Here is a 26325-nt window from a genome sequence, read left to right as displayed (position 1 = left end):
TCTAGTTTCATTTTTTTGCATGTATCTGTCCAATTTTCCCAACACCATTTATTAAAGAGACTGTCTTGACTCCATTGTATGCTCATGCCTCCTTTGTCAAATATTAAATGCGCATATTGGTTTGGGTCGATATCTGGATTCTCTATTCTGTTCCATTGATCTATATGTCTGTTCTTGTGCCAGTACCAGGCTGTTTTGAGGACAATGGCTTTGTAATACAGCTTAAAATCTGGTATTGAGATCCCTCCTACTTTATTCTTCTTTCTCAGGATTGCTGTGGCTATTCGGGGTCTTTTTTTATTCCAGATGAATTTTTGGAGAGTTCTTTCTAGGTCTGTGAAATACGCCGTTGGTATTTTAATGGGGAGTGCATTGAATCTATAGATTGCTTTGGGTAGTATGGACATTTTAATGATGTTGATTCTACCAATCCATGAACATGGTATGTTCTTCCATCTGTTTACATCTTCCTCTATCTCTTTTTTCAGGGTCCTGTAGTTTTCCGCATATAGGTCTTTTACCTCCTTGGTTAGGTTTATTCCTAAGTATCTTAATTTTTTTGGTGCAATGGAAAATGGGATTGCTTTTTTAGTCTCTCTTTCTGTAAGTTCATTGTTGGTGTATAGAAATGCCATAGATTTCTTGGCATTAATTTTGTATCCTGCTACATTGCCGAATTCATTTATTAAGTCTGTTAGTTTTTTTATGGAGTCTTTCGGGTTTTTTATGTACAATATCATGTCATCTGCAAATAAGGACAGCTTTACTTCTTCTTTTCCAATTTGGATGCCTTTTATTTGTTCTTCTTGTCTAATTGCAGTGGCTAATACTTCCAGTACTATGTCAAACAGGAGTGGTGAGAGTGGGCATCCCTGTCTTGTTCCTGTTCTTAGGGGAAATGGTTTTAGTTTTTGCCCATTGAGTATGATGTTAGCTGTGGGTTTATCATATATAGCTTTTATTATGTTGAGGTATGATCCTTCTATTCCCACCTTGTTGAGAGTTTTTATCAAGAAAGGGTGTTGGATTTTGTCAAATGCTTTTTCTGCATCAATTGATATGACTATGTGATTTTTATCTCTCAATTTGTTTATGTGATGTATCACATTTATTGATTTGCGGATATTGAACCATCCTTGCATTCCTGGGATAAATCCTACTTGGTCATGGTGTATGATCTTTCTGATGTACTGCTGGATCCTATTTGCTAGAATTTTATTGAGCATTTTGGCATCTACATTCATGAGGGATATTGGCCTGTAATTCTCCTTCATTGTGTTGTCTTTATCTGGTTTTGGTATTAGGGTGATGCTGGCTTCATAGAAGGAGCTTGGAAGTGTTCCTTCCTCTTGAATTTTTTGGAATAGTCTGAGGAGGATAGGTTTTAGTTCTTCCTTGAATGTTTGGTAGAACTCTCCTGTGAAGCCGTCTGGCCCCGGGCTTTTGTTTGCCGGAAGCTCTTTGATGACTGCTTCAATTTCTTCCATAGTTACTGGCATGTTGAGCTGTTTAGATTCTTCCTGATTGAGTTTTGGAAGGTTATATTTTTCTAGGAATATGTCCATTTCCTCCAGGTTGTCCAGTTTGTTGGAATAGAGTTGTTCGTAGTATTTTTTAACAATCCTTTGTATTTCGGCGGGATCTGTTGTTATTTCACCTCTTTCATTTCTGATCTTGTTTATTTGGGTCCTCTCTCTTTGCTTCTTGGTGAGCCTGGCTAGAGGTTCATCAATCTTGTTTATCCTTTCAAAGAACCAGCTCTTGGTCTTGTTGATCTTTTGAATTGTTTCTTTGGTCTCTATGTCGTTTATCTGTGCTCTGATCTTTATTATTTCCTTCCTTCTGCTTACACTGGGCTTTTCTTGTTGCTCTTTTTCTAACTCTTTGAGTTGTTGGGTTAGGTAATTTATTACCCCTGTTTCTTGTTTTTTGCAGTAGGCTTGTAGAGCTATGAACTTCCCTCTCAAGACTGCTTTCGCTGTGTCCCATAGATTTTGGATTGTAGTGTTTTCATTGTCATTTGTTGTCATGATGTTTTTTATTTCTTCTTTGATCTCTCTGGTAACCCAGTCATGGTTTAAAAGCATGCTGTTTAGTCTCCATGTGTTTGATTTCTTTGGGTTGTTTTTATTGTAGTTGATTTCCAGTTTTATGCCACTGTGGTCTGAGAAGATGCTTGATATGATTTCTATCTTCTTGAATCTGAAGAGACTTTGCCTGTGTCCCAACATATGGTCTATCTTTGAAAATGACCCATGTGCACTTGAGAAGAATGTATATTCTGTGGCTTTGGGGTGAAATGTTCTGAAGATGTCAATTAATTCCATCTGGTCTAGTGAGTCATTTAGGATTGATGTTTCTTTGCTGATGTTTTGTTTAGAGGATTTGTCCAATGGTGATAGTGGGGTATTAAAGTCTCCTACTATGATTGTATTGCTGTCAATCTCTCCCTTGATATCCTCCAGGAGTTTTTTTATGTATTTGGGTGCTCCTGTATTGGGTGCATATATGTTTACCAGAGTTATTTCTTCTTGTTGGATTGCTCCCTTTAGTATTATGAAATGGCCTTCCTTATCTCTTGTTATGTCCTTCAGTTTGAGATCTAATTTGTCAGAAATAAGTATTGCTACCCCAGCTTTTTTTTCAGTTCCATTTGCCTGGAAAACCTTTTTCCATCCCTTCACCCTCAGTCTGTGTGCGTCTTTTTTTCTGAGGTGGGTTTCTTGTAGACAGCAGATATATGGGTCGTGTTTTCTTATCCAATCCGTTACCCTATGTCTTTTGATTGGGGCATTTAATCCATTTACATTTAAAGTTATTATTGATAGGTACTTATTTGTCGCCATTCCTATTCTTTACCCCTGTGTTACTTCTTCACTTCCTATTTTTTTTTTTTTTTACAGCAGACCCTTTAGCATTTCTTGCATTGCTGGTTTGGTGGTAATAAATTCCCTTAGTCCTTTTTTGTCTGTGAAGATCCTGATTTCACCTTCAATTTTGATTGACAGCCTTGCTGGGTACAGTATTCTTGGATTCAGCCCCTTCCTTTGCATGACTTTGTATATTTCATTCCATTCCCTTCTGGCCTGATGAGTTTCTGTTGAGAAATCAGTTGCTAGTCTGATGGGGGTTCCTTTGTATGTAACTTTCTGTCTCTCTCTTGCTGCTTTTAAGATTCTTACTTTGTCGTTGTTGTTTGCCAATTTAATTATAATGTGCCTTGGCGTCGGTCTTTTGGGGTTCATTTTGCTTGGGACTCTGTGAGCTTCTTGGATTTGTGTGTGTTTTTTCTTCCCTATATCTGGGAAATTTTCTGTCATTATTTCTTCAAAGAGGTTTTCTATTCCTTGCTCAGCTTCCTTTCCTTCTGGAACCCCTATTATGCGGATGTTGTTTTGTTTCGTGTTGTCCCAAAGTTCCCTTAGACTCTCCTCTTGCCTTTTAATTTTTTTTTCTAGAAGTTGCTTTTCTTGGGTATTTTTTTCCATCTTGTCTTCTAGCTCACTGATGCGGTCCTCTGCTTCTTCTAGTCTACTCTTGATGCTTTCTATTGAGTTCTTTACAGCAGCGATGTCATTTTTCATTTCTTCTTGGTTCTTCTTCATTTCCTCTTGGTTCTTGCTCATATTGTCGAATTTGTCTTCCATTCTTTTCAGCCACCTTATGACCATTTCTCTGAATTCTTTTTCTGGAAGGTTGCTTGCCTCCATTTCGTTTACTTCCTTTTCTGGTGATGCCTGCTTTTCTTTCATATGCGGGCTGCCTCTTTGTCTCCCCATGGTCTCTCTTCTCTGGGTGTCTGGTTATGTAGTTCTCTCTCTCCTGGGTTGATTTAAAGGCACAAAATACAGCACTACCAGGTACAACTCACAAGGCACTGAACAGGAATGTATTCACGATATTAATAACCTCCAATAAAGGTGACCACCAGAAAAAGGCAAATTAGGTGATAGGAGAGAAAGAAGAAGAGGAAAAAAGAAAGAAAGAAAGAAAAAAAATAAAAAAGGAGTGTGAAAATGAAATTGGGAAAAGGGAAAGTAAAGAGAAGAAAAAAAAAAAAAGTAAGAGAGACAAGAAAGTGACTAAGAGAGATAGGGGAACAGACTATATATATTGGGGATAAAACTCCAATAGAACAATCACTAATCCCAGCAAATGCCAGCAACAAGTGCCTGGGGATTAGTACAAACTACAACACCAACTAATATGGAGTGAGGCAAGGGAAAGCTGAAGCACAAAACAAACAAAAAAATAAACAAAAGAAGAATAAGCAAAACAATCTCACAAAAAAAGCATAAAAATTGGATATAATCTACATTCAAGCAAACAACAACAAAAGGACAGAGAGAAGGACAAGTTTATGGATAGCTCAGACAGCGAAGGGAGAGGTGTATGTGGACTTGGACCAGGGGATTGGAGATTAGATATGTAAGTAGGGTGAAATTTTAACAAGGGGTAAACAGAAAGAATAGGGAGAATCTAAAGCAGTAAAAGGGTAAGATAAACAGGACACTGAAAAGGGGGAGGTTAGGAAGAGAGTGATGGCCTAAAGGTAGAGTTGAGATAGAGTAAAACGATGCTAAAGGAAAGATAGAAATAGAATGTAGAACCCTAATCCCAAAATAAAATGAAGAGAAAATAAAATGACACTTAAAAAAAAAAAAAAAAAAAAAAAAAGATAAAATAGCAGTAGTAATAATACGGATTGAAAATAAAAATGTAATAATTAAAAAGGTAAAATCAAGTGATGAAAAAAGAAAAAAAAAGTTTCTTGATTAAAAGATGCAAAAAATGAAAATAAAAAAGAATAAAAAAATAAAAAAATAAAAGGTAAAAATAAAATGTGAAGTAGTGAAGGTCATTCACTTCCTCTGTTTTTCTGTTTGGCACGCCTGTTTCTCAGTCCAGACAGTATTGCAGTTCCCTGCGATCCACTGCTCTTCGGTGTTGTAAGCCAGTCCTGATTTTAAGCAGGCGGTGTGTCTTAATTTTTCGTATTCCTTTATTTTTGATTACACAAGAGTCAATTTGTGATTCAGCCCCTGGGTGGCAGTGTTTCTGGATTAACTTCCGGGTCTATCTATGGCCTCTCTAGGCAGTGTTAGAGCCTTCTTTCCCGCACTCGCCACTGGCCTGTGGGAGTGGTCTGCCTCAGAGCTGACTCTCTGATGGTCACTCCCAGCTCCGATCCCCAGGTTCCAGAAAAACAACCTTCCCCTGCAGTCTCCCAGGGTGTCCCCAACTGGGTGATCCTATGTATTGGGCTTAGTAATCAGAAGCAAGAATTTCAAGAGGAAAAAGCCCAGTTGTGCGTACTCCGGGACTCCGCGTAAGCCCAGACACCCAGGGAACGCAGGGGCTGCGCGTAAGTCTGGACTGCCTGAAATTCTTCGGGTGTCCCTGCACTTCAGATCAAAATGGGTTGCTTTTTAGAGTGCCCTTCTCTTAGCAGCTCTGAGGACCCCTTTCCACAATCACAGATCACGCCAGCCCCTACAGCCACGGATTTTTCTAGGCACAGACTTCCCTGGTCCTCCAGCTCCCGCGAAACGCGCGTTCCTCTCTCCCGCTGGGACCAGAGACCTCACCTTATCCCAGGCGAAATCTGACCTTTCCCTGGTGGAGTGTAGAGCTCCTCTGAACCCGTGTGCTTGCGCCAGTTGGGGAGCGTTGTTCTGGGGCTCGCAGCTGTTCCTGGGGTGCCGCAGTTGTGGATTCTCAGGCTTCAGATAAGCTCCACTTTCCGGATCAAGATGGCGCAGACTCCGCGTCCAACCCCGCAGCTCCGGGAGGGGACCCAGCCGCAGTTGGTGCTGCCAGGTCAGGGGAACCCCGTTCAGCAGTCCCCCACCTCCTTCTGGAATTCAGCTGTCTCCCAACCAGCCAACAAACACTCCTTGTGCGACCCTCAGCTGTTCTTTCTTTCTGCTCCGGGACAAGGCTCGGAACACGTCTGTCTATTCCGCCGCCATTATTCCCTCCCTCAAGATGAACAAGATTTTAACAGTGATAATTTCTGAGTGGAGCATGGATAGTAATTTAAAGTTTTTGTTTGTTTATTTGCTTATTTATTTTGCTTATCTGTGGTTTAACTGTGTAGAGTGTAAGCATACTACTTTTGTTGATAATTACAATCTATTATTAATAAAATAATTAGCTAGTAGTAAAATTTACTTTGGTGTTTACAATAGGATATGGATATTGTGAAATAATATAAAGAATCCCTAGTCTTTAGTCAGTGCAGTAGGTAATGTCTTTATTTTATTGTGTAGAATCCCATAGATTTTTTTAATGCTATGAAATTGGTTTTTCTTTTTTTTTTTTTTTAAATATATTTTATTGATTTTTTACAGAGAGGAAGAGAGAGGGATAGAAAGTTAGAAACATCGATGAGAGAGAGACATTGATCAGCTGCCTCCTGCACGCCCCCTACTGGGGATGTGCCCGCAACCCAGGTACATGCCCTTGACCAGAATCGAACCTGGGACCCTGCAGTCCGCAGGCCGACGCTCTATCCACTGAGCCAAACCGGTTTCGGCTGAAATTGGTTTTTCTTGATACCAAACTACTTGATACTTAATACAAAGAACAACACTTAGACTTTGCTAAGAAATTTCAGGTCTCTTTTTCTACCAAAATGAAGAAAAAAAAAACACACAGATTTTTTTTCTTTTGGGGAGAATTCTAAATGCATTTTGAATTTTGTTGTTTTTAGGGTAACAAAATCAAAAACTTTGTTATAAATAAGAATTTTTCAAACTCCTTTTACTTCCATCCATAGTCATATTATAAATTCATTCATTTAGCATTAGGCCATTCCCTCAGGGAACCTTTTTGAAACTTGATGAAATAGATTTGGCTCTTATTAGGGACTCCGTAGTAATCAGAAAGTGTTAATAACATTATTAATAACTAGAGGCCTGATGCACAAAATTCGTGCAAGAGTAGGCCTTCCTTCTGCCAGCTACTGGCACCGGCTTCCCTCTGGCACCAGGGACCCGGACTTCCCTCCGGCTGCCGGCAGGTACCCAGGACCCAGGCTTCCTTTGCAGCCCTGGCTTCGTCCAGAAGGCTGTCCAGAAGGACGTCTGGTCTAATTAGCATATTACACTTTTATTATTATAGATAATCATGTCTTGTAAGTTGTAGACTATTGATTCTAGAAAATAAATAATAGATTCTACACAGAAATCCATATATATAAAAGCCTAAGTGACTGGCCAACAGGCTGGTAGCTATGACACACACTGACCACCAGGGGGCAGATGCTCAATGAAGGAGGGAAACCACAGGCCTGGAAACATGGGACAGACTGAAGAATTTCAGAGGAAAGGGTGGGAAGAGATTAACCAAAGATCTTATTAGTATATGCATACTAGAGGCCTGGTGCACAGATTCGTGCACCAGTGGGGTCCCTCAGCCTGGCCTGTGGGGATCTGGCCAAGACCAGCTCTCCGACATCCCCCGAGGGGTCCCAGATTGCCAGGGGGTGCAGGCCAGGCCAAGGGACCCCACCAGTGCACGAATCCATGCACCGGGCCTCTAGTAAGAAATAAAAACTCAGCTATAACAGGTTCGACCAAATTGTGTGCTGATGTTGGAAGTGACAGATGAAGAATGTCATAACATTTTTTTAATGTGAGTGATCTTGCACACATTAGAACAGTAAGACACCTTAAAGAGCATCTTCACTAGTCCTTTCATCTAAGGATGAGGATACTGTGATTCATAGAGAGTTAATTTTCTAATAGTCACACTATTTGTTGGCAGAGTTTAAATCAGAATTTAACTTACATGATTTCTTCTAATACTGTGCATTTCACTCTGCACTAAAATGTTTTCCATATTTGAGGACAAGAAAATGCAGAAGTGTTATTTAATAAATCAATATGCTTTACAGAAACTCATATTGAAGTTAAAGTGAAAACTTGATGCTAAGCTGATTTCTCTCATATGACCAAATATCTCCCTCTAAAAATTTAAGACTAGTAACCTTAAACACATTAATTAGTTCATTTCCATTGATGTTATGAGCTTACTTAGCCCATTATATAATACTATTTAACTTACTTACTTCTCATATTCAGAGTATATGTAACTCTCGTAAGAATTACAAATCCAAATAGTTCCTTATTACTCATCTCAAGATTGAGAGAATATGAGTAATAATTTGAATTTCAAAAAGAAACAACTCTTTGCTAGGTTCTGCAAAACCTTGCTTTGTGTTTCTCTTTTCAATTTTCATGTCAACTGGGATATTATAGTTTTTAACCATTTCATGAAAATGCATTTGAACTCTTTTATGATCCCACCTATTATATCAGAGAGGAGCAATGAGTGGTAAAATAGAATATTTTTCACTTTATGTTAACAAGTGTATTTTTTAAAATGCTATCATTTCTTACAAATCATCTCTTAAGATCATAATGTTCTGAAGATTAAAATAAATGTTAGAACTCTTGTTGCCAATAAAGTTTTCTTTCAGAATGTCTGTATGTTTTTTTTTTGTTTTTTTTTGGGGGGGTGGGGGGAGAATTGGGGCACTTCAATATAACTCGATCTGTCATACTGGGATTTTAGATTTAGAAAAGATATTAATGTTCAAATAGGTCTACCTCTGTTTAGGCTGCTATAACAAAATTCTATCAACTGGTTAGTTTATAAATAAGTACAATTTATTGCTCACAGTTATGGAGGCTGGAGTCCAAGATCAAGGGTCCAGCATGGTTTGCTGTTTAGTGAGGACCCTTGTCCTGGTTCATAGGTGGCATCTTTTCACTGTGTTTCACCTGAAGCAGCTAGGGATGCTTGTGCCTCTTTCTATAAGGGCACTAATCTCGTTCATGGGGGTCCCACCTCTTTATTTAGCACCTCCCCAAGGCTCCACTTACTAATTCCATCACATTTGAGGGTTAGGATTTCAACATATGAATTTTTTGGGGGGTGCAAACTTTCAGACCACAGCAAGGTCATTTATTTCTATCTGATAAACATTTACTAGGCTTCTATTCTGAGTCTACTCAGCTTCTATGGGCCATTTGAGATGGATTTAAAAGACTATACATTTTCCGTGTTGAAGCATCTTTCAATATTTTTTGAGAGGTAAGAAGGGCACACAATTAAGGCCATATACAAGATAATTTAAATGTAAGTCGATGTGGTAAAGAAAAAATGTGCTGTTGTGATCCTGATAGAGAGTGAATATTTTGACCTGGAATTTATCCAGATGCTATTTGGATAAGCTTGGATCTGAGAAGGCAGGGCATTGTGTACAAGGAGAAGGAAATGAACATGACTTAGATGGTAAGTGTTCCTTGACCATCTTGACTGGAACAAGGCGTGCACATTGAGGAACAGAGAGAAAGTAATTTATTTAAAGAAGGAACATGCCAAGCAGGAAGTTTATATTTTAAACTAGAGATGGCATTTTGAAAGCAAATGCTTTAAGAAAACAAATCCAGAAACACCAGGCACTCCCAGAATTGGTGTCTACCAGCAGAGTCCAGAATAACAATAATGTAACCCAGGCATACAGTCATAGCAACTCAGGGTTCCATTAATGGGTTTGAAGATGGAGTAGAAAAAAACTAATTGTAGAGATAAAATCACATTCACATTATTCAAAGACATCACTGACACTGATGATAATCTTGTTTGGTAGTTAAAGAACATATATTCCCTTACTTTTCCCTCTGGTATATATGCTACTATTACTTCTCTATTTGATAAAAAGAAATTGCGGGCACGATGCCCAGTGTGGGGCATGCAGGAAGTAGTTGATCATTGATTCTCTCTCATCATTGATCTCTCTCTTTCTCTCTCCCTTCCTCAATAAAAATACATTTTTTAAAAATAATGTTCTTATCATAAAATTTTCTCTACTGAGACCATGGAATTAGGAGGGCTGGAGAAAACAGAATTTTCCAAATTGCTAATGAGCATTTGCTCACTTCCAAATCATAGGTACCAACAGGATTCTTTGGCAGTGGGGGGATGAGGCTATCCTAATCTATATACTAATAATAGAGGAATATGCAAATTGTCTGGGACACTGTCACAGTAACAGTAATGACCAAACAGCAGGCTGCGTGGGGCAACAAGGCCGGCAAGGGGGTTAGTGAGGGATGACCAAATGACTGAACAGCAGGCTGTGTGGGGCAACCAGGCCAGTGGCGGTGGGGGAGGGCAGTAAATGGCAACCAGGCTGGTGGGGGGGCAGTTAGGGGTGACCAGGCTGGCAGAGGCGGGCAGTTGGGGGTGATCAGGTTGGCAGGGGGCAGTTGGGGGTGACCAGGGCAGCGGGGCGGGGGGCAGTTGGAAGTGACCAGGCCAGCAGGGGGGGCAGTTGGGGCTGACCAGGTCAGCAGGCAAAGGCAGTTAGGGGTGATCAGGCTGGCAGGGGTGGCAGTTAGGGGCCATCAGGCAGGCAGGCAGGCAGGTGAGCAGTTAGGAGCCAGTGGTCCCAGATTGTGAGAGGGATGTCTGACTGCTGGTTTAGGCCCAATCCCGGATTGGAGAGGGTGCAGGCTGGGATGAGAGAACCCCCCTCCCTGTGCACAAATTTTGTGAACCAGGCCTCTAGTTTGTAATAAGGAATAATCATCACAATGACCATGTTTATTTTACACTTACCATGTGCTTATAAGGATTTTACTGTTATATTATTTCAAATTGAATAACAATAAAGTTGCCATTATTTCCAAAATTTTGAAGAAATACTTGTTCAAAAAGTGCTAAAACTGAAATTCATACCTAAGTTCCCTAACTCCAAATTTCAAATTCTTCACTGTTTCATGGCCCCTCTTTACATAGTGGGTTTTCTGTAATACTCTCAAATAAGGTTAGAGAAAAGTCTTGAAAAAAGATACCTAGGGATACCAGGAATGTCCTTGACCCACTTGATTATTTCTTCTATTTTTGGGGAGGTATGAATCTTTGAAGTGGCCATCGGTCATTTCATTTTGATCCCAAAGTTCCCATATGTTTCCGGTACTCTTGAGGCAAAGCAAATTGTTCATGTCTTCATGATTCATGATGACACACACAGGGATAAAATATAGAGATTTTAGCTACTTCATTGCCATACACTATTAGGTGAGCTGGTAATGAAATGAATAGGAGATTGGCTACTTCTGTCATTTATTTAACAAATACATGCTCATCTCCTACTCTGTGCCAGTCACCTTGTTAGTGTTTGGGGTTACAATGGTGAATGTGGTTGATGTCCTTGCCTTCATGTGGCGTAAAAGAAGTACATGTTGTGTCCATAGATGGAGATCACATTTGTTCTGGAAGGTACAAATGCAAATTGTGACATGTAGACAAAGGCCTAAAAATTATTTGGAAGAGGTTTTTTTTAAACTGTACTATAATAGTTTATCGTTTTAAATACTAGGAAAAATTTACAACAATTATAATTAAAGCTAAAATTCTTTATGTGTATAAACTCTTTTGGCTCTTATACATCCAAATAAGCTTTTAGAAGTAGCTTTAGGTTGGCTTATTGTCAAAAATGTTTATAAATATTAATCTCAATTCTAAGATATTCTTTATGGAATTTTGTTCAAACATATTTTGTAACTCTAAATTGAATAATTTAAATAAAAACATTTCTTTTTCATTCTTATTTTATTTTTATTGTCTAACAATTTCCATATCCATTAAAGCAATTAAATGCATTCTTTTGTTTAGGATTTCATTTTGGCAGTGCATATGGGCTCAACGAATTGGAAGTTCAGAGAAAATAATGTATTATTATTATTGTAATCAGAATCTTATCTAATTGCACATTAAAAAATTACATTATGGAATGCAGGTTGGGAATTCTCATGCCAAATCATACACACACATTTGCAAGCTGGATAGGAGAACATGGGGGTTTCTATATTTCCTTTTAAGTTTCATATTCACTTAATATCTTTGGAAAAATAGTTACTATCACAGTCCATACAAAAATGAAAGACCTTTAAGATAATTTTTTTCAAGAGCTAGCTATGTGCCAGACAAGATACTAAGTGCTTTCCATGGGTTATTCTGGCAACGCTCATCTCATAAGAACTGATAATCCTATTTTATAAACTGGATTTAGAAAAATTAAGTGAATTCTCTCAGAGTGTAAAGCTGGTAAGTAGCAAAACAAGGATTACAATGAAAACATAGCAGAGCCAGGGCAAGATCTCTTCTTAGGTCTGTTACCCCTGAGAGAATTAAGAATTTTATCCCACTTGCTATATAACACATAGTAAAAATAAATGAGTTCAGTTATTGAGGATTTTGAGAGATTATTTAAAGTGAGTTCTGTATTTTAATCTAGACTACAGTGTTAGTTTCACTTTTGAGTCAACTTCAGAAGTTATGCAGTAGAAGGTGATAGGACTTTTTTCTCTAAGAGAGAAGTAGGTAAAAAAATAAAAATGGGGAAATATCACCTAGGGCTGTGTGCTCAAGTCAGGAATCCCCTGCTTATCTAAGCGAGGCAGAAAGATATGGGATGGCCATTTAAATCCAGTTTTTCAGATATGGCTGAGAATATAAGGATGGGATTAAACACAGTTCAGAAACTGATAGTAAATATACACAATGTTATATATCAATTATATCTCAAGAAAGAAGAAAGAAGCTGATACTAATATATAGGGAATTAGATAAGGCTGATGATGAGGGTGGAAGGGCAAATTGCACAGCTAAATATTCAGCACATGGCCTCAGAAGAGAAATCGTGCAAAAAAAAATAGGCAAAATATATTTACATAAGGAAGACCAGAGGGTGCTTAGAAATATGGACTGCCTGATAAGTTGAAATTTCTGTACAACTTCATACATTTTTGTACAACAAATGTTTGCACCCCAAGCTGTTTAAATAGGCATACTGTTCATGTACTAATTGCAAGTTCTATTTAAAATACAAACATGTGAGTTCCTTGTATATATTTAGAGAATGTAGGTAAAAGAGATTAATTCAGCTTTAACCATGAACTTTTTAACGAGTTTTACACTGTGCTTCCATATTGCATATTCAATAAATCTAATAGTTTTTCTGAAAGAAAATATTGTAGTTATGCTTTATTATGTTATATATATAGTTTAAAACTTATATTAATCATATAACAATATTTAATCATTTTATAGTAATGCTATTTGCTATTATACAATGGTCACATTTCTTTTGAGTTTTGTTTCTGAATAATAGTAATTTGAAATATGCATTTTGAGAATAAAGGTCATGTTATACAAACATTGAATTCTTATGCAAATGCTACTTGAGTAATTATTAAATATGGAAGGAATCTGTAATATGTATAATATGTGCTATTTATATACCATCTCAGGACAAGCAGATATATTAAGATCTTCCAAGAAATACAATAGCTTTTTGAATCTGGGGAAGAGACAACCTCAAATACTATAAATACAGCAATCTTGAAATCTATTAATAAATAATACTTGGCATGTTTACAGATCTGGAATGGTTTAAAATGAAATTGAAAGTTTTTTGTTTTTAAACTTACCTAAACCTAATTGAACATTAACAGAATATCTAATTTTCTCCTATTTTCAGTCAGGAGGTACTGCTTCTATGTTTTCTGGGTTATTATAGCCAATAAATTAAAAATTATTTTTGAGTTCCTGCTATATATCAAAGTTTTGTTATGTTATATATACAATTATAGGGTTGTTAATAATGAAATTAGATCAACCATGTTTTATAAGCTCATTAATTTCAAAATATACTTTATAAAAAATGATAATATAAGTAAAATTACTTGTAAAAATAGATCTTGGATAAATATAACTGCCTTTAAATGTGATTATTTTTCATACAGGAAAATTATTTTAATTAACTATTTAAAATAATCCTATTGCTCTGGCCAGTATGGCTCAGTTAGCTGGGCATTGTCCTGTGCACCAAAAGGTTGTCTGTTTAATTCCCTGTCAGGGCACATACCCAGGTTTCTGGCTCCATCCCTAATAGGGAGCCTGCAGGAGGCAGTCAATGGATGTGCTGCTCTAACATCTATGCTTTATCTCTCCCTCTCCCTTCCTCTCTCTCTAAAAATCAATAAATACTAGTATATTTATAAAAATTAAAATAACCCTATACATAATTCAAAGGATGACAGCAATTTATTAAACTATGTAAACTTAAGTGCCATCATAATTAGTCATAATAATTTGTTTAAAGAAAGTGAGAAAAAAAGAACTTTAAAAGATTTCATGGAAGATTTTTATGCCCATTTTATTTATTTTTATTTTATTTATTTTTTTAAACCTTATCTGAGGATATTTTTCCATTGATTTTTTTTTTTTTTGAAACACATTGATCGGTTGCCTCCTGTATGAGCCCCGACCAGGACCTGAGGGGGTGAGGAGCCTGCAACCAAGGTACATGCCTTGATCAGAATCGAACCCGGGACCCTTTGGTCAGCAGGCTGGCGCTCTATCCATGCAGCCAAAGCGGCTACAGCTTTATGCCCATTTTAAACATAAAGGTGATGGGTGGGAAAGGAAAACAGTACTACACTGAATTAAATAGGATAGATGGGTAGCTGTATAAAAATTAAAAAGTATATTTAGTGGAGGGGGATTGGAGGACTGAGTGAAAAGGTGAAGCGGTTGGTATCTGGTAGTTACAAAATTGTCATGGGATGTAAAGTGCAGCATAGGAACTATGTATGATGCCAGGTGGGTACAGGATATAGCAGGGAGAAAGGTTTGTAAAATATATGATTGCCTAACCACTATGCCATACACCTGACACCAACAAAAATAATATTGAATATGAACTATGATTGAAAAATTTTAAAACATTTAACATTTATATATATAACATATTTAATATAAATATATTACATTAAAGACATAAGCTATTGCTTACTTTCAATATATTACTGAATATACCAAATCCTTCAATTTTGCATAGCCCAGAAGGTTATTTAAATTCATACTTTCCCCCTTTAAGGCTAGTATCCTGTCTGGAAAAGACACCAAGAGAAACATAATTCTGTTAATCTTTTTAATACAAGTGAATATCTTCAAGTCAAGTATTAAACATATTCCACAATGTTTATTATATTTTTACTTTAAGGTTTTGCATGAGTTTATTTATTTTATTTGGTATCTACTTATCTTTCCTTTCTTGAAAAATTGAATGATTCAATTTAGAAGAATAGCATTGGAACCACTCCAGTTACAATTATGTCTCATCCTTCATAACTGTATTCAAACTATCACTGACTATCTCCTCATAAGCCATAGAAATGGAGTTTATCTGCTTGCATGTTCATTTATTTGTCTTGGTGATATCCTGTAATTGTGTTCTTCATTTGGGTTCATACTCTTGAGGTTATATAATCTGTTCCTGGAATCTCTTTATTTTACAGGACTTATAAACTGTAGGCATATGTTCAGATCATTATTAAGTGTCTTTAAAACCAAAGCATTATGTTAAGCGAAATAAGCCAGTCAGAGAAAGATAAGTATCACATGATCTCACTCATATGTGGAATCTAAGGAACAACATAAACTGATGAGCAAAAGTAGATCCAGAGACATAGAAGCATTTAATGGACCACCAAACCTCAGAGGGAAGGCAGGGGAGGGTGGGTGGGAAAGAGTTCAACCAATGAACTTGTATGCGTATATGCATAACCCATGGACACAGATAATAAAAGGGTAGGGAAGGCCTGGGGGGCCAACGTGGGCTGGGAGAGGTAAATGGGGGGGAAAGAAGACATATGCAATACTTTCAACAACAAAGATTAAAAAAACAACACCATAATTTGCTTTTGCTTTTGTTACTTAAAATAATTTTAAAAGAAAACTAGAACAAATTGAATACATTAATTATAAAAATGATTAATACTCCTTGATTATTTACTATGTACTGGGTGTGGGGTAGGGCTTTAGAATAGAACCAAAATGGAAACCATTACTATATGTCATTATCACTAGAAATATAAACAACAATCATTAAAGAACTATTAGTGCTAAAAAATGCTGGACAATTTTTTTACTTGTTGAAAAAAGTCTGCCTTGCTCATATTCATTGGTTATTGAATTCAATATGTTAAAAATGTAAAATAACATTAATTACATTTACATTTAGTAACATCACATTGCTGTTTTCATTTACTTAATGTTTAGTAGCTGAGTTGGAGGAAATATTATAAAATTCATGAAAATCTGATATGAAGATGAGTTCCTAAATTCTACATATGGCACGAAGTTCCTTTCACACACTACCTACTTTAATCCCAGATAGTGTTATGTTTATGAAGTGAATTATTTAAACTCTTCTTCCCATACAGATGGAATGCCTTGCCTAGTAGGAAATGCTTATTTCCCTGAGGTGTTTCAATAAATATTAAAGAAAGAAACAAATTAGTGTTAATATGTTTAGCACATATTTTACCTTTAAAAACAAACAAACAAACAAAAAAACAAGGCTATCTCTAGCCAGTTTGGGTCAGGGAATAGAGCTTTGGCCTGGGGACTGAAGAGTCCTGGGTTTGATTCCTATGGGGCCTGGGCAGGAACCAATCCATATGTCTCTCTCACATTGATGTTTCTTTCTCTTTTGTCTCTCCCCCTCCCTTCCACTCTCTCTAAAAATCAGGTGAGCACTAACCAAAATAATCAAACATCCATGCTGCTTTGAAAGACAGGTTTCCAAGTGCATAGTTCTTTCTGCTGACACAGAAGCCATGGGGCCACTAAGTTAGTTTGCATATAGACCATTTTGTATATTTTGACATTGAGGAGTCATTTTTTTTTCAAAGATTTTTAAATCCATTTATTGCCTACATTAGCAGAAATGTTAGATAAATACTACAAAATCTGGAAAAACCTTTTTGGACATATAAGTCAATGTCTAAATTAAAACTAAATGTGTATTTCAGGTAAGAAAGTTAAATTTTGGAGTATTTATTAAAACATCACTCAGTTTGATAATAATGAGATTCCTAGTAGATATGAAGCATAAAATAAAGAGACATCTCAATAATAAATACATGGTTATTTATTTTATTATTTCAAGAAAATGTACTAGTCTTGCCTTCTTAATTGAAGTAATTTCTAATCTGCTTTATTCAATATTCTACTTATAAAATAAATTCCTTTAAACAGTAGGTAGCACATATCAGAATATTTGAGGTGGAGGGTGTTAAGTTTTAACAAGACAATCAGTTTTAATAATAAACATCTATGTCTTCCACACAAAAGACAGACATTGAAATTTGATGATTTTCCTATAACTTATACAAATATTTCCATAAAATATGTATACACATTCTACAATTCTCAAAAAGCATATCAGAATACCAAAGGGTGAGGGATAAGATTATCTTGGTCATGAAAAGGTGCATGGATTAAAATGCTCTCTAGAGTGAGAATTTGAAAAGGAAAATCTTAAATCTTTGAGTTGTGGATTAATTAGATTTTAAGGGAGACCAACTTTAATTGTGCTGTTGGTTCTTTCTCTGACCTGCCAATTGGTAACTCTCAGTGCTCTGCTTTGAGTAGCAAGTTGAAATGATATTTAGGATAAGGAAGATGATTAGCAAAAATATCATTTATAGTAGCATTTTATTATTTTTATGTTAATGTGCTAATTATTTGAGCAGTTTGGACCTTGGGGACTCTGGTTTCTTTAGGACCTCTTTACAACATAAGGATTATTTTGTTGTTACTCTTATGTTCAGGAAAAAATGCAATCTGCAATATTAAATCTAACAGGTTGCACATGTATATTCTGAAATCTCACTATTGTATTATTTTCTGTTGAGATGGATTTAGTAGAGTAAGATCCTGAAGAATTTCATCTGGCTATAAGTACAAAGCTGTAAGGCACACAAACTCAAGCAACATGTAACAATGTTGTTTTGTTGAGCAGGTATTTACACAACAATATACTTGCAGCATATTTTAGAAATGTGAACTAGTATGATTTATCTTTACTGACAAGTTACTGACAACTGATTACTGAAATGTAATACTTAGTAATTCATACTTAGTTTGATTTGTGATGAAATATCACTGGTTATTATCATAAGGATGTTAGGAAGTAGATTAACATTTAATTAATATAAGTGTCTTCTACATGATATCTGAAAAAGCAGATCGTCTTCCAGACTCTATGGGAATGTATCAATTGATGAGGAATTTATGAGATCTGAAGACAATAAAGTCCACCAATGGACAGTTAAAATTATTCAACCAAAAGTTGCTGCCCTATAAATTATACTCATCTGTAAGAGTGCTGTACACTTCAGTAGTATATTAAAAAACACACAAATACATTTAGAGAGGATAAAATAAAATAACTGTATATGAAACTGTTAGCATTCCAATCTCTATCCCGGTGGATCTTTATACATACCACTTGCCTTCTTCGATATCACTGGAATATAAAATATCCCTCTGCTAACATAAAGCTTCTTTCTGTTCACCTACACTTTCTCTTTGGCTCATTAAGTTTCTTCTATAATTTCTATTTGGTTTCTTGTCCATATTTTTGCCATGAAGTAATGGTTCTAATAATTCAATCTTGTGTACCCTATAGGAAAACCATCTAATCAAGCAATAACTCAAAAATATGAGCTACAATTAGGCCAAAGTGAGTTTCTACTTTTAATTTGGGGGTGGTCATAGCTTCTCATGTCTCCTGAGTTTAAAAAAAAATTCTCAGGTGACCCTATGTGTACTACAAAGGTGTGAGGAACAAGTAGCTCTTTATAAATTAAAAAAATAAAGTTAAACCACACACACAAGGATTACTTTCCTCCCTTCCCCTACCTACCTACCTACACACATCCCTGAGAAAGAATCTGAAATCTAAGTGTTTAAGGTTTTCATGTGGGAAGACTTATTATGTATTTTAATTCTTGTCCTATGTATTGAATCTACTTTTTCACCATAATTATACATTATCTTGCCTTAATGATTTTTGGAACAAGTGAATATAACTAAATAAGGCAAATCAATGAAGTTCATATATCAAATTGTATATACCTTACTCCTCAAATAATATTTTTGAGGAGTTACCATCCATCTAATAAGTTCTGGACTCGGCATTCTTTTATAAAATGGTACAAGGCCTTCTTGAGTGTTAGATTATGCATTTGGATCTCTGATTTAGTGGAACAGTGTAAAAACCTCTCATAATCAGAACACTCCCTATTGGCTTCACATCTGAAGATCCCCAAGAGTGCTATTTGTCCCAGTGAACATCTGGAATAGATTACATGCAGTTAATTGGCTCCAGGTCGAGCTTGTTACAGACAGTAGCATGCAGTATAACCTATGCAATTCACTAAATCCACCCACTTGAGGTTAAATCGCACCTACTTCTCTCTATAATTCCTCCCAGATGCAGGGCACACATATGTGTGCAAACACAAAATGCACACACACACACGTAGACACACACACACATGAACTGGAAGATAGCAAAATAGGAATAGATTAGTGGAGAGGTTGTTGGCAATACATTTTACCCATGAATTATTTCAATTAAAAGATTAACAATTGAATTCAAAAGATTGTTGGGAAGAAAAACAAAGAATCAGGAGCAACAGATTTTAGAGAGTTGACTGTTTTATAGCAGAAAAAATATTTAAAGTCAAATAAAAAGTTCCAGCAGGTTCAGGATTTGTGTTTTATTTTGTCCCTCACCCTTACCATATGTTTCAGCACGTGTAGGTACTTATCAGAATGTCACAGAAGCAAGGAAACCAGTGCTTTGATATTTAACTTATTTAACAATATTAATGAGTTGGGTTACAAGGAACAGTATGACTACTGTTCATTGAAAACCAAAACATCAATCTTCTTAACTTATAGTGTTGGAGGCACAGGGCATGTCATAGCGATTAATGACCAGTTGGAGGAGTAGATATCTCAATACATAGCCAAGGGCCATTAACCCCAACTGGCCATTAATTCCCAGGAAATGTCCTGTACTGAAGTCATTATTGCTAATAAAATGCACACATGGAAAATTTCCTCTCTTTTGCCTCTGCATAAACATACATTCACATTACATGCATTGTTGCATGTCATGAAAAAAAAGTAGTATTTCACATGTCCAGAGGCTCAGAAAGAAACGAAGCCTGATGAGAAATTTAATACCTACTTAAGTTCTACATTCAATTTGCCTTTCACTTCTTTTTCAAAGGATATGACTAGGTGGAGGAATACATGTTTGTATGTCAAGGCTATGGATCTGCTGCAATCAGATACCTATGTTCTGCTAACAAGTGGGTATAGGGAAAAGTGAAAGGAACAGGCAAATGGGATTAGAAAAACTTGATGAATATAGATAGAAGCAGCTCACATGATGTAATATCAAAGGCAGTGTGGAATAACAGCATAGTTTGTGTCATAATATATTAGGTACCAGGACAGGCATGAGGCACATTGAAGAGTTAGTTCAAGTTCCTCTTTGGTGTCCTTTCTTTTCTGCCCCACTGGACTATGCAAGGTCTCTGCCTTCTCCTCAGCAATTTAACTACCTCTATCATGCTTCTAGCTTTTCACGAACCCTTATGTAGGTTTCCCTGTTTTCTTGAACTGTCTCTTTTTGTATCCCATTCACCTTTATCTGCCCTCCATGAAACTGTCCTAGTCTTGCTTAAACCTATGTGATACTCCTTTGAGCTGTCACCCCTAACATCCCATAAATATCCCAATTTTAGGAATTATTTCATGGTACTTTAACTATTTATATATAATTAACCACTCTTTTCAGAAAAGAATCTTATTTTTATTCTTACCTTAATAAATACTTAGGCTTTAGCTATCGTTTAAATACATGCATATGCATATATATATATATATATATATATATATATATGTATATATGTATGTTTATTTGAGCAAAAATTAATTAGAGCAGCACCAAACCAGAAATGGCTAGGAGCACTCCACCATCAGGAGTCAGGGAGAAGACATATAGAGAAAGTGCAGAAGGGATAGAGAAATAGAAACATCACAAAAGAGAGGCACATCGATTGGCTGCCTCCTGCATGCCCCTTATTGGTGATAGAGCCCACAATCTGGGCATGTGACCTGACTGGGAATAGAACTTGTAGCCTATTGGCTCATGGGTGGATGCTCAACCACTGAGCCAAACTGGCTGGGCAGAAAGTAAATTATTTCATTGGCTATATTTTAAAGTTTAGTTGGCTGTTTGTGATTGGTTGTCTTTAGTGTTTTGAGTTCATAACTTTGAGTCATTCATAGGCTTAGATTTAGGTTTACTTACCATCATGACATTGGAGCCACGCCAATCTAATGGCCTCCTTCTTTAATTAATTTACTAGCATTAAGTCACTTAATCTATGTAAAGCAATTTTAAAAAACTAGTATATATAAATGCTCAATGAATGTAATTTGTAATTATTATTATTAGGATTAGTTTAAAATATGTGAGTTTTGATTTTTTCCATATCTTAACAAAGATAACCAAGGCAGCTTCTTTATGGCAACCTTGTTAATAACCACCTCCTTCCTCTTATAAACCTTTTATTTTACAGTTTGTTTTTCTATTCAGTGCTCTCCTGTGTAGAACTGTATACAGTGCAACTAAGATTACATTGTCCCAGGCCTAAAATTGTACTGGTGGCCCTGACCTGATCATTTCTAATTTTCCCAGTTTTAGGTAGACCTTGTAAATATCTTTAAAGTCAGAAGCAAGAGAAGAACTCCTCAAGAAGACAGCTTTTATTTGTTTTTGCTTGGGGGGTCTTTTCTTTTGACAATAATATGGGAAAAGAGTAGGCTTCTGCCAGTGTTTTTATCTGATTAAAGAATTCAAGTTACAGAAAGAATTGGCTCCTTCTACATTTGCATAAATAACTTTAGAAGAAGATATGCTAATTAGCATAAATTGTTGATTTTAAGTTATACACTCATTTCCACAACTGAGTAAAGCCAGACATGGATTTTATTATTCATTTCTGATTCATTTCTCTGGCAAAAATTTGTAAGAGCAAAACAAGAGAGAAGGAGCAGTTGTTTTTACATCGATATACATTCATAAATTTATGACTAAGACTTGGAAAAATCTACAAAATGCTGTATTAATAATAGTTCTTTTCTTATTTTTAGCTTGTTTCCACTGTTTCAAAGAGAACATTGTTTTCATCATGAATGCTAATAAAGATGAGAGACCAAAGTCCAAAAGCTACTATTTTTACTTTTTTCATGCCTTGATGATGCTAAGCATGACCATGCTGTTTCTTCCGGTCATTGGAACTTCTAAGCAAAATATTCCACGGCTCAAGCTAACCTACAAAGGTAAAAGTGTAAATGTTTTCAGATTTTCTTTTTAATTACTGTATTTCTTTTATTTAGAAATGCATGCTGACTTCACTGACATGTTTATTGTATGGGCATCAGTTAATAAAAATATTACGGAACACAAAAGCCAATTATTTATTATTTTTGTGAGGAAAATAGATATCCAAACTGTATGTGTAGATGCAATTTTCATTCCATTTTTTACAATGATCAACTACTTAGGAGTATAATTGGGAAATTTTGGTCTGCAAGTTGTAATCAGTTTTGTATTAAAACAAATCCCTAAAAAGAGAAAAAAATATTTCATATAGCTGCTACCAATTAGTTTATCCCTAGAGGATATTTTATTTTTTAAAACAGTAAGATATCATCAAAAAAATTAACACACTGATATACCTTTAACATCTCAAGCATATACATATTTTATTATTTTAAGGTAGTATGAAAGGCTTAAAAGGATGAGAGAACTATTTCAGGTATAAAATATGCTAAGCTAATTACTTTTAATATTTAAATTAATATAAAAGCAAAGTTTATGTAAGTTATATTCAATTATCTTATGTATATGTATGTGTAAAAGATATATGTATATACTTATATGTGAGAGAGAAGACAGAGAGTGCCAAGTTTTATGCTCAAAGATTTCTTTCTTTTGTTCTCTTTCCTATGATATACCCTTTGCTTCTTTAATACCTTAACTAATGAGAGGAATGTAGGGGGCTCAGACTTCTCTATTCTGAAGTTGGCAGGTAAAAGATTATACTGGGGTTTTTAATATCCTCTAATCTTTAAGACAACTTATTTTCAGCTTAAATTAAATATCAATTATAAAAGCTAATTTGATATCAAATAAAAGTATTAGTGGAATTAGCATATTATACACATTACACATTTTTATATGTTGGTATTTGTTTGGAATTTATATCATGAATTAAAGAGTTAGGGCAACAGACCTTTCTTAGTTTTACAGTTTTATTGAATTTCTAGAACAGATAAAACTAATCTATGGTTGAAAAAAATCAGAACATAGCCTTTTTGTGGTCAAAGGGAAGATTGATTGGAAATGGATAAGAGAGGAAACTTTCTGGGATTACGGAAATGTTATCTATCCTGATTAAGATATCAATCACTGAAGTATATGGATATTTTACAACCCTTCATATTGCACATGTCCGATTTGTTTATTTGCCTGTACTTAAAATTACCTTAAGAAAAGAACAGAAAATAAATACTAAAACTATATGGAAAGTTTGAAAACAAAGATATTAAGGGAAAAAAGGAAATGTTATCTGAGTCTATGCTAGTGAATAATACAAGAATGTTGCATTGATAAGGTGAATAATGTAAAATAAATCAGACTTGCAAAAAACTTTATTAATAGTTAATGATCAGTAACTATGGATTCATTAGGAGCAAAGTATTGGTATAAGGATTGGTGTGAATTAGGTCATTTCATGCTCACCACCATCCTGTGAGATGGGGATTATTACCATTCCTTTTACTCTATATAAAGTTACAGAGGTGCTGAGAAGTTGAAAAATTTGCCAATATCTCAAATTAGTTCATGGTTCAGCTCCTGCATCAAACCCATGCTTCATAGGACCTGGATGCCTAATCCTGTTTCTCAGACCCTAGACATCAGTAGTTCTTCCCAGAGGCACTTGCCTCCCAGAGTGAACTTTAAAGTTGGAAGAAGCATCATGCTGATATTTAACTAACTGAATATGAGTTTCAATAGTTAAAATTGAATGGAGTTGAAGAAGACTGCATGCTCTGTTTAAGATCACTGGGTGACTAAAAAAAGAAAAAAGAAAAAACTGTATGGCCAAAATAGATGTACAGATTTGTGGGATTCTATGCCCTTTGATAAATTTATGGAAAAAAGATAAATAGATTGTCATTATGATAATTGGTGTTCATAATCAAATTTTTATACAAGTGATTACTCAAATGCAGTAAGCTAATCATTTAAAAATAAATAATTAAAAATAGAAAGGCATTAACTAAGTTTTTTCCCTAGGTAGAGGGTTTTTTTATATCTATTAATAAATGTTTTTGGACTTGGAATCAACCTTATAAGAGTTTAAAATAATTTTTTTTATATATCTCTTAAAGATTCTCAGACCTCTCAGCACCTAGTGCTTATATATAAGGAGAACCTGGTATAAGTGTTGGATTGATTAGACATTAAGAACTAGTCTTTTTATGGTTCTTATATTCAGTATACTTATGGAATGTTGTAATTGTTAGGTTTTGATCTATATGTAGGTCATCTACATATCAAAGGCTGCTAAACAGTAGCAAAGATTAAATGCAGGGTAGGAATTATAGAAATTGCCTCCCAACTCAAGCTCAATAGTGAAACATAGGCATAGGCACATTCTAGCTGGCTCCCAGTAGCTTCTATTAGCCATTCATTTCCAGATCTATCTATCTATCTATCTATCTATCTATCTATCTATCTATCTATCTATCTATCTATGTAAAAGACTAATATGCTAAGTGTCTGACTGTCCGACCAGTCACTATGACGTGCACTGACCACCAGGGGGCAGATGCTCAACGCAGGAGCTGCCGTGAAGTGCACTGGCCGTTTACAGAGAAATGGCACTGCGGATCTGGCGCCCACAAAGCGACACTCGGCTTCTCCCAAGTGGGACACAGGCCCTGCCACCACCCCAGAGCAACACCCCACCAAATTTCAGCCAATGCTGCCGAGACCCCATAGCGCAAAATGTGGCCCACAGCCCGGCCCACAGCCCAGCCCAGCCCAGCCCAGCCTGGAAACGGTGGCTGTGGGCACCAGGTAATGACATCATGTAGCAACGCCCGGCTTCCTCTCCCTAGAGACTAGTCTCCTTGGAGTTTCTTCAGCCCAGGAACACGACTTGCTTTATAGCCAGGTAACATTTTACACTTTAACCAAAAGTTTGTGAAGCATTTTCCCATGCCCCATCTCATTTGATACTTGCAGAAGTCCTGGAATAGGTAGATAGGGGATTCAGTGGAATCCTATTTTCTTTTCATTAGCCAGAAAATGGAAAATCAGAAAGTTTAGAAACTTGACCCAACTGAAAAGAAGAAATGGTAGACCTTGAAAATGACTTCAGGTTTTCTCACTGTGCAGAATATAGTCAAACACTGCTGCAGTTAAATATTTTACCCTTTGTTTTCCCTGCATGATCTATAATAATAATCTGCTTCTTATTGATATTTACTGCTATGTTGCTGAAAATTACCTGAAAGAGAAGTTGGGGTGCTTCACTGGGCTGGAAAAGTTTAGCTAAATCAGAAAGCAGGTCTAATTAAGCAAGTATATATATATATATATATATATATATATATATATATATATATATATATAGCTCTCACTGGTGCTAATCGCACGTGTGTGTTTTGATCTGTCATTGTTGATTGTGAATTTGGTTGACACTTCTATTATAGAGAAAGGGCAAATAGCGATATTAAAATAAGTCTTCTATTTAATTTCCTTTCAATGTGCATGAATTCGTGCACTGGGCCACTAGTATACTAATAATAGAGTAGTCATGTTGTCTAGGAGAATTATTGACAACTCTTACTACTCTTTCCACTCTAAAGCATGTGGGTCCCCTCTTTGGAAATCATCATGTAGAACTATGCAGTCTACATTTCCCATCCACTTTAAAAAATGTCAACAGTTTTCTTATCCACCTCTTCTGTACCATATCTGAGAGTTTAGAAGGAAAGAAGTTCAAATCCTGACATGCTGCTTTTTAAAAATGGACTATTCCTGAATATACAATGTGATGACATAAAAATTATTGTTAACTTAGTGTTATGGTGAGAAGATTGCTTATATAACATTTTCTACATTTATGATAATAATCACAACTCTCCCTTGGCACTTTCTCTCTTATGATTCTGACTAATGAATTGAGATCAACTAGTACCACCCATTGCTTAAATAGTTTTAGCAGAGTGTAAAAGTTCATACTTGGGCACTAAAACACTGGCAGAATAGAATGTGAGGTTAGAAAAATAATC

At 35.8% G+C, this 26325-nt stretch overlaps 1 protein-coding gene across 1 annotated transcript in view; it reads left to right on the top strand.

Moving 5' to 3' along the window:
* Positions 1-26325, top strand: part of SEMA3D (semaphorin 3D) — a 198202-nt gene that overhangs the window by 47171 nt on the left and 124706 nt on the right. The window contains exon 2 of the mRNA XM_080667041.1: positions 22108-22296. Coding sequence (XP_080523167.1) covers positions 22146-22296 — 151 coding nt within the window. The 5' untranslated portion in view covers positions 22108-22145. The remainder of the gene's footprint in view (positions 1-22107; positions 22297-26325) is intronic.

This window comes from Plecotus auritus (assembly GCF_963455305.1).
Source record: "Plecotus auritus genome assembly, chromosome: 4".
In the NCBI taxonomy this organism is placed as follows: domain Eukaryota; kingdom Metazoa; phylum Chordata; class Mammalia; order Chiroptera; family Vespertilionidae; genus Plecotus; species Plecotus auritus.
Note: the sequence above shows the minus strand (reverse complement) of the source record. Positions and strands in the feature narration are given on the sequence as shown.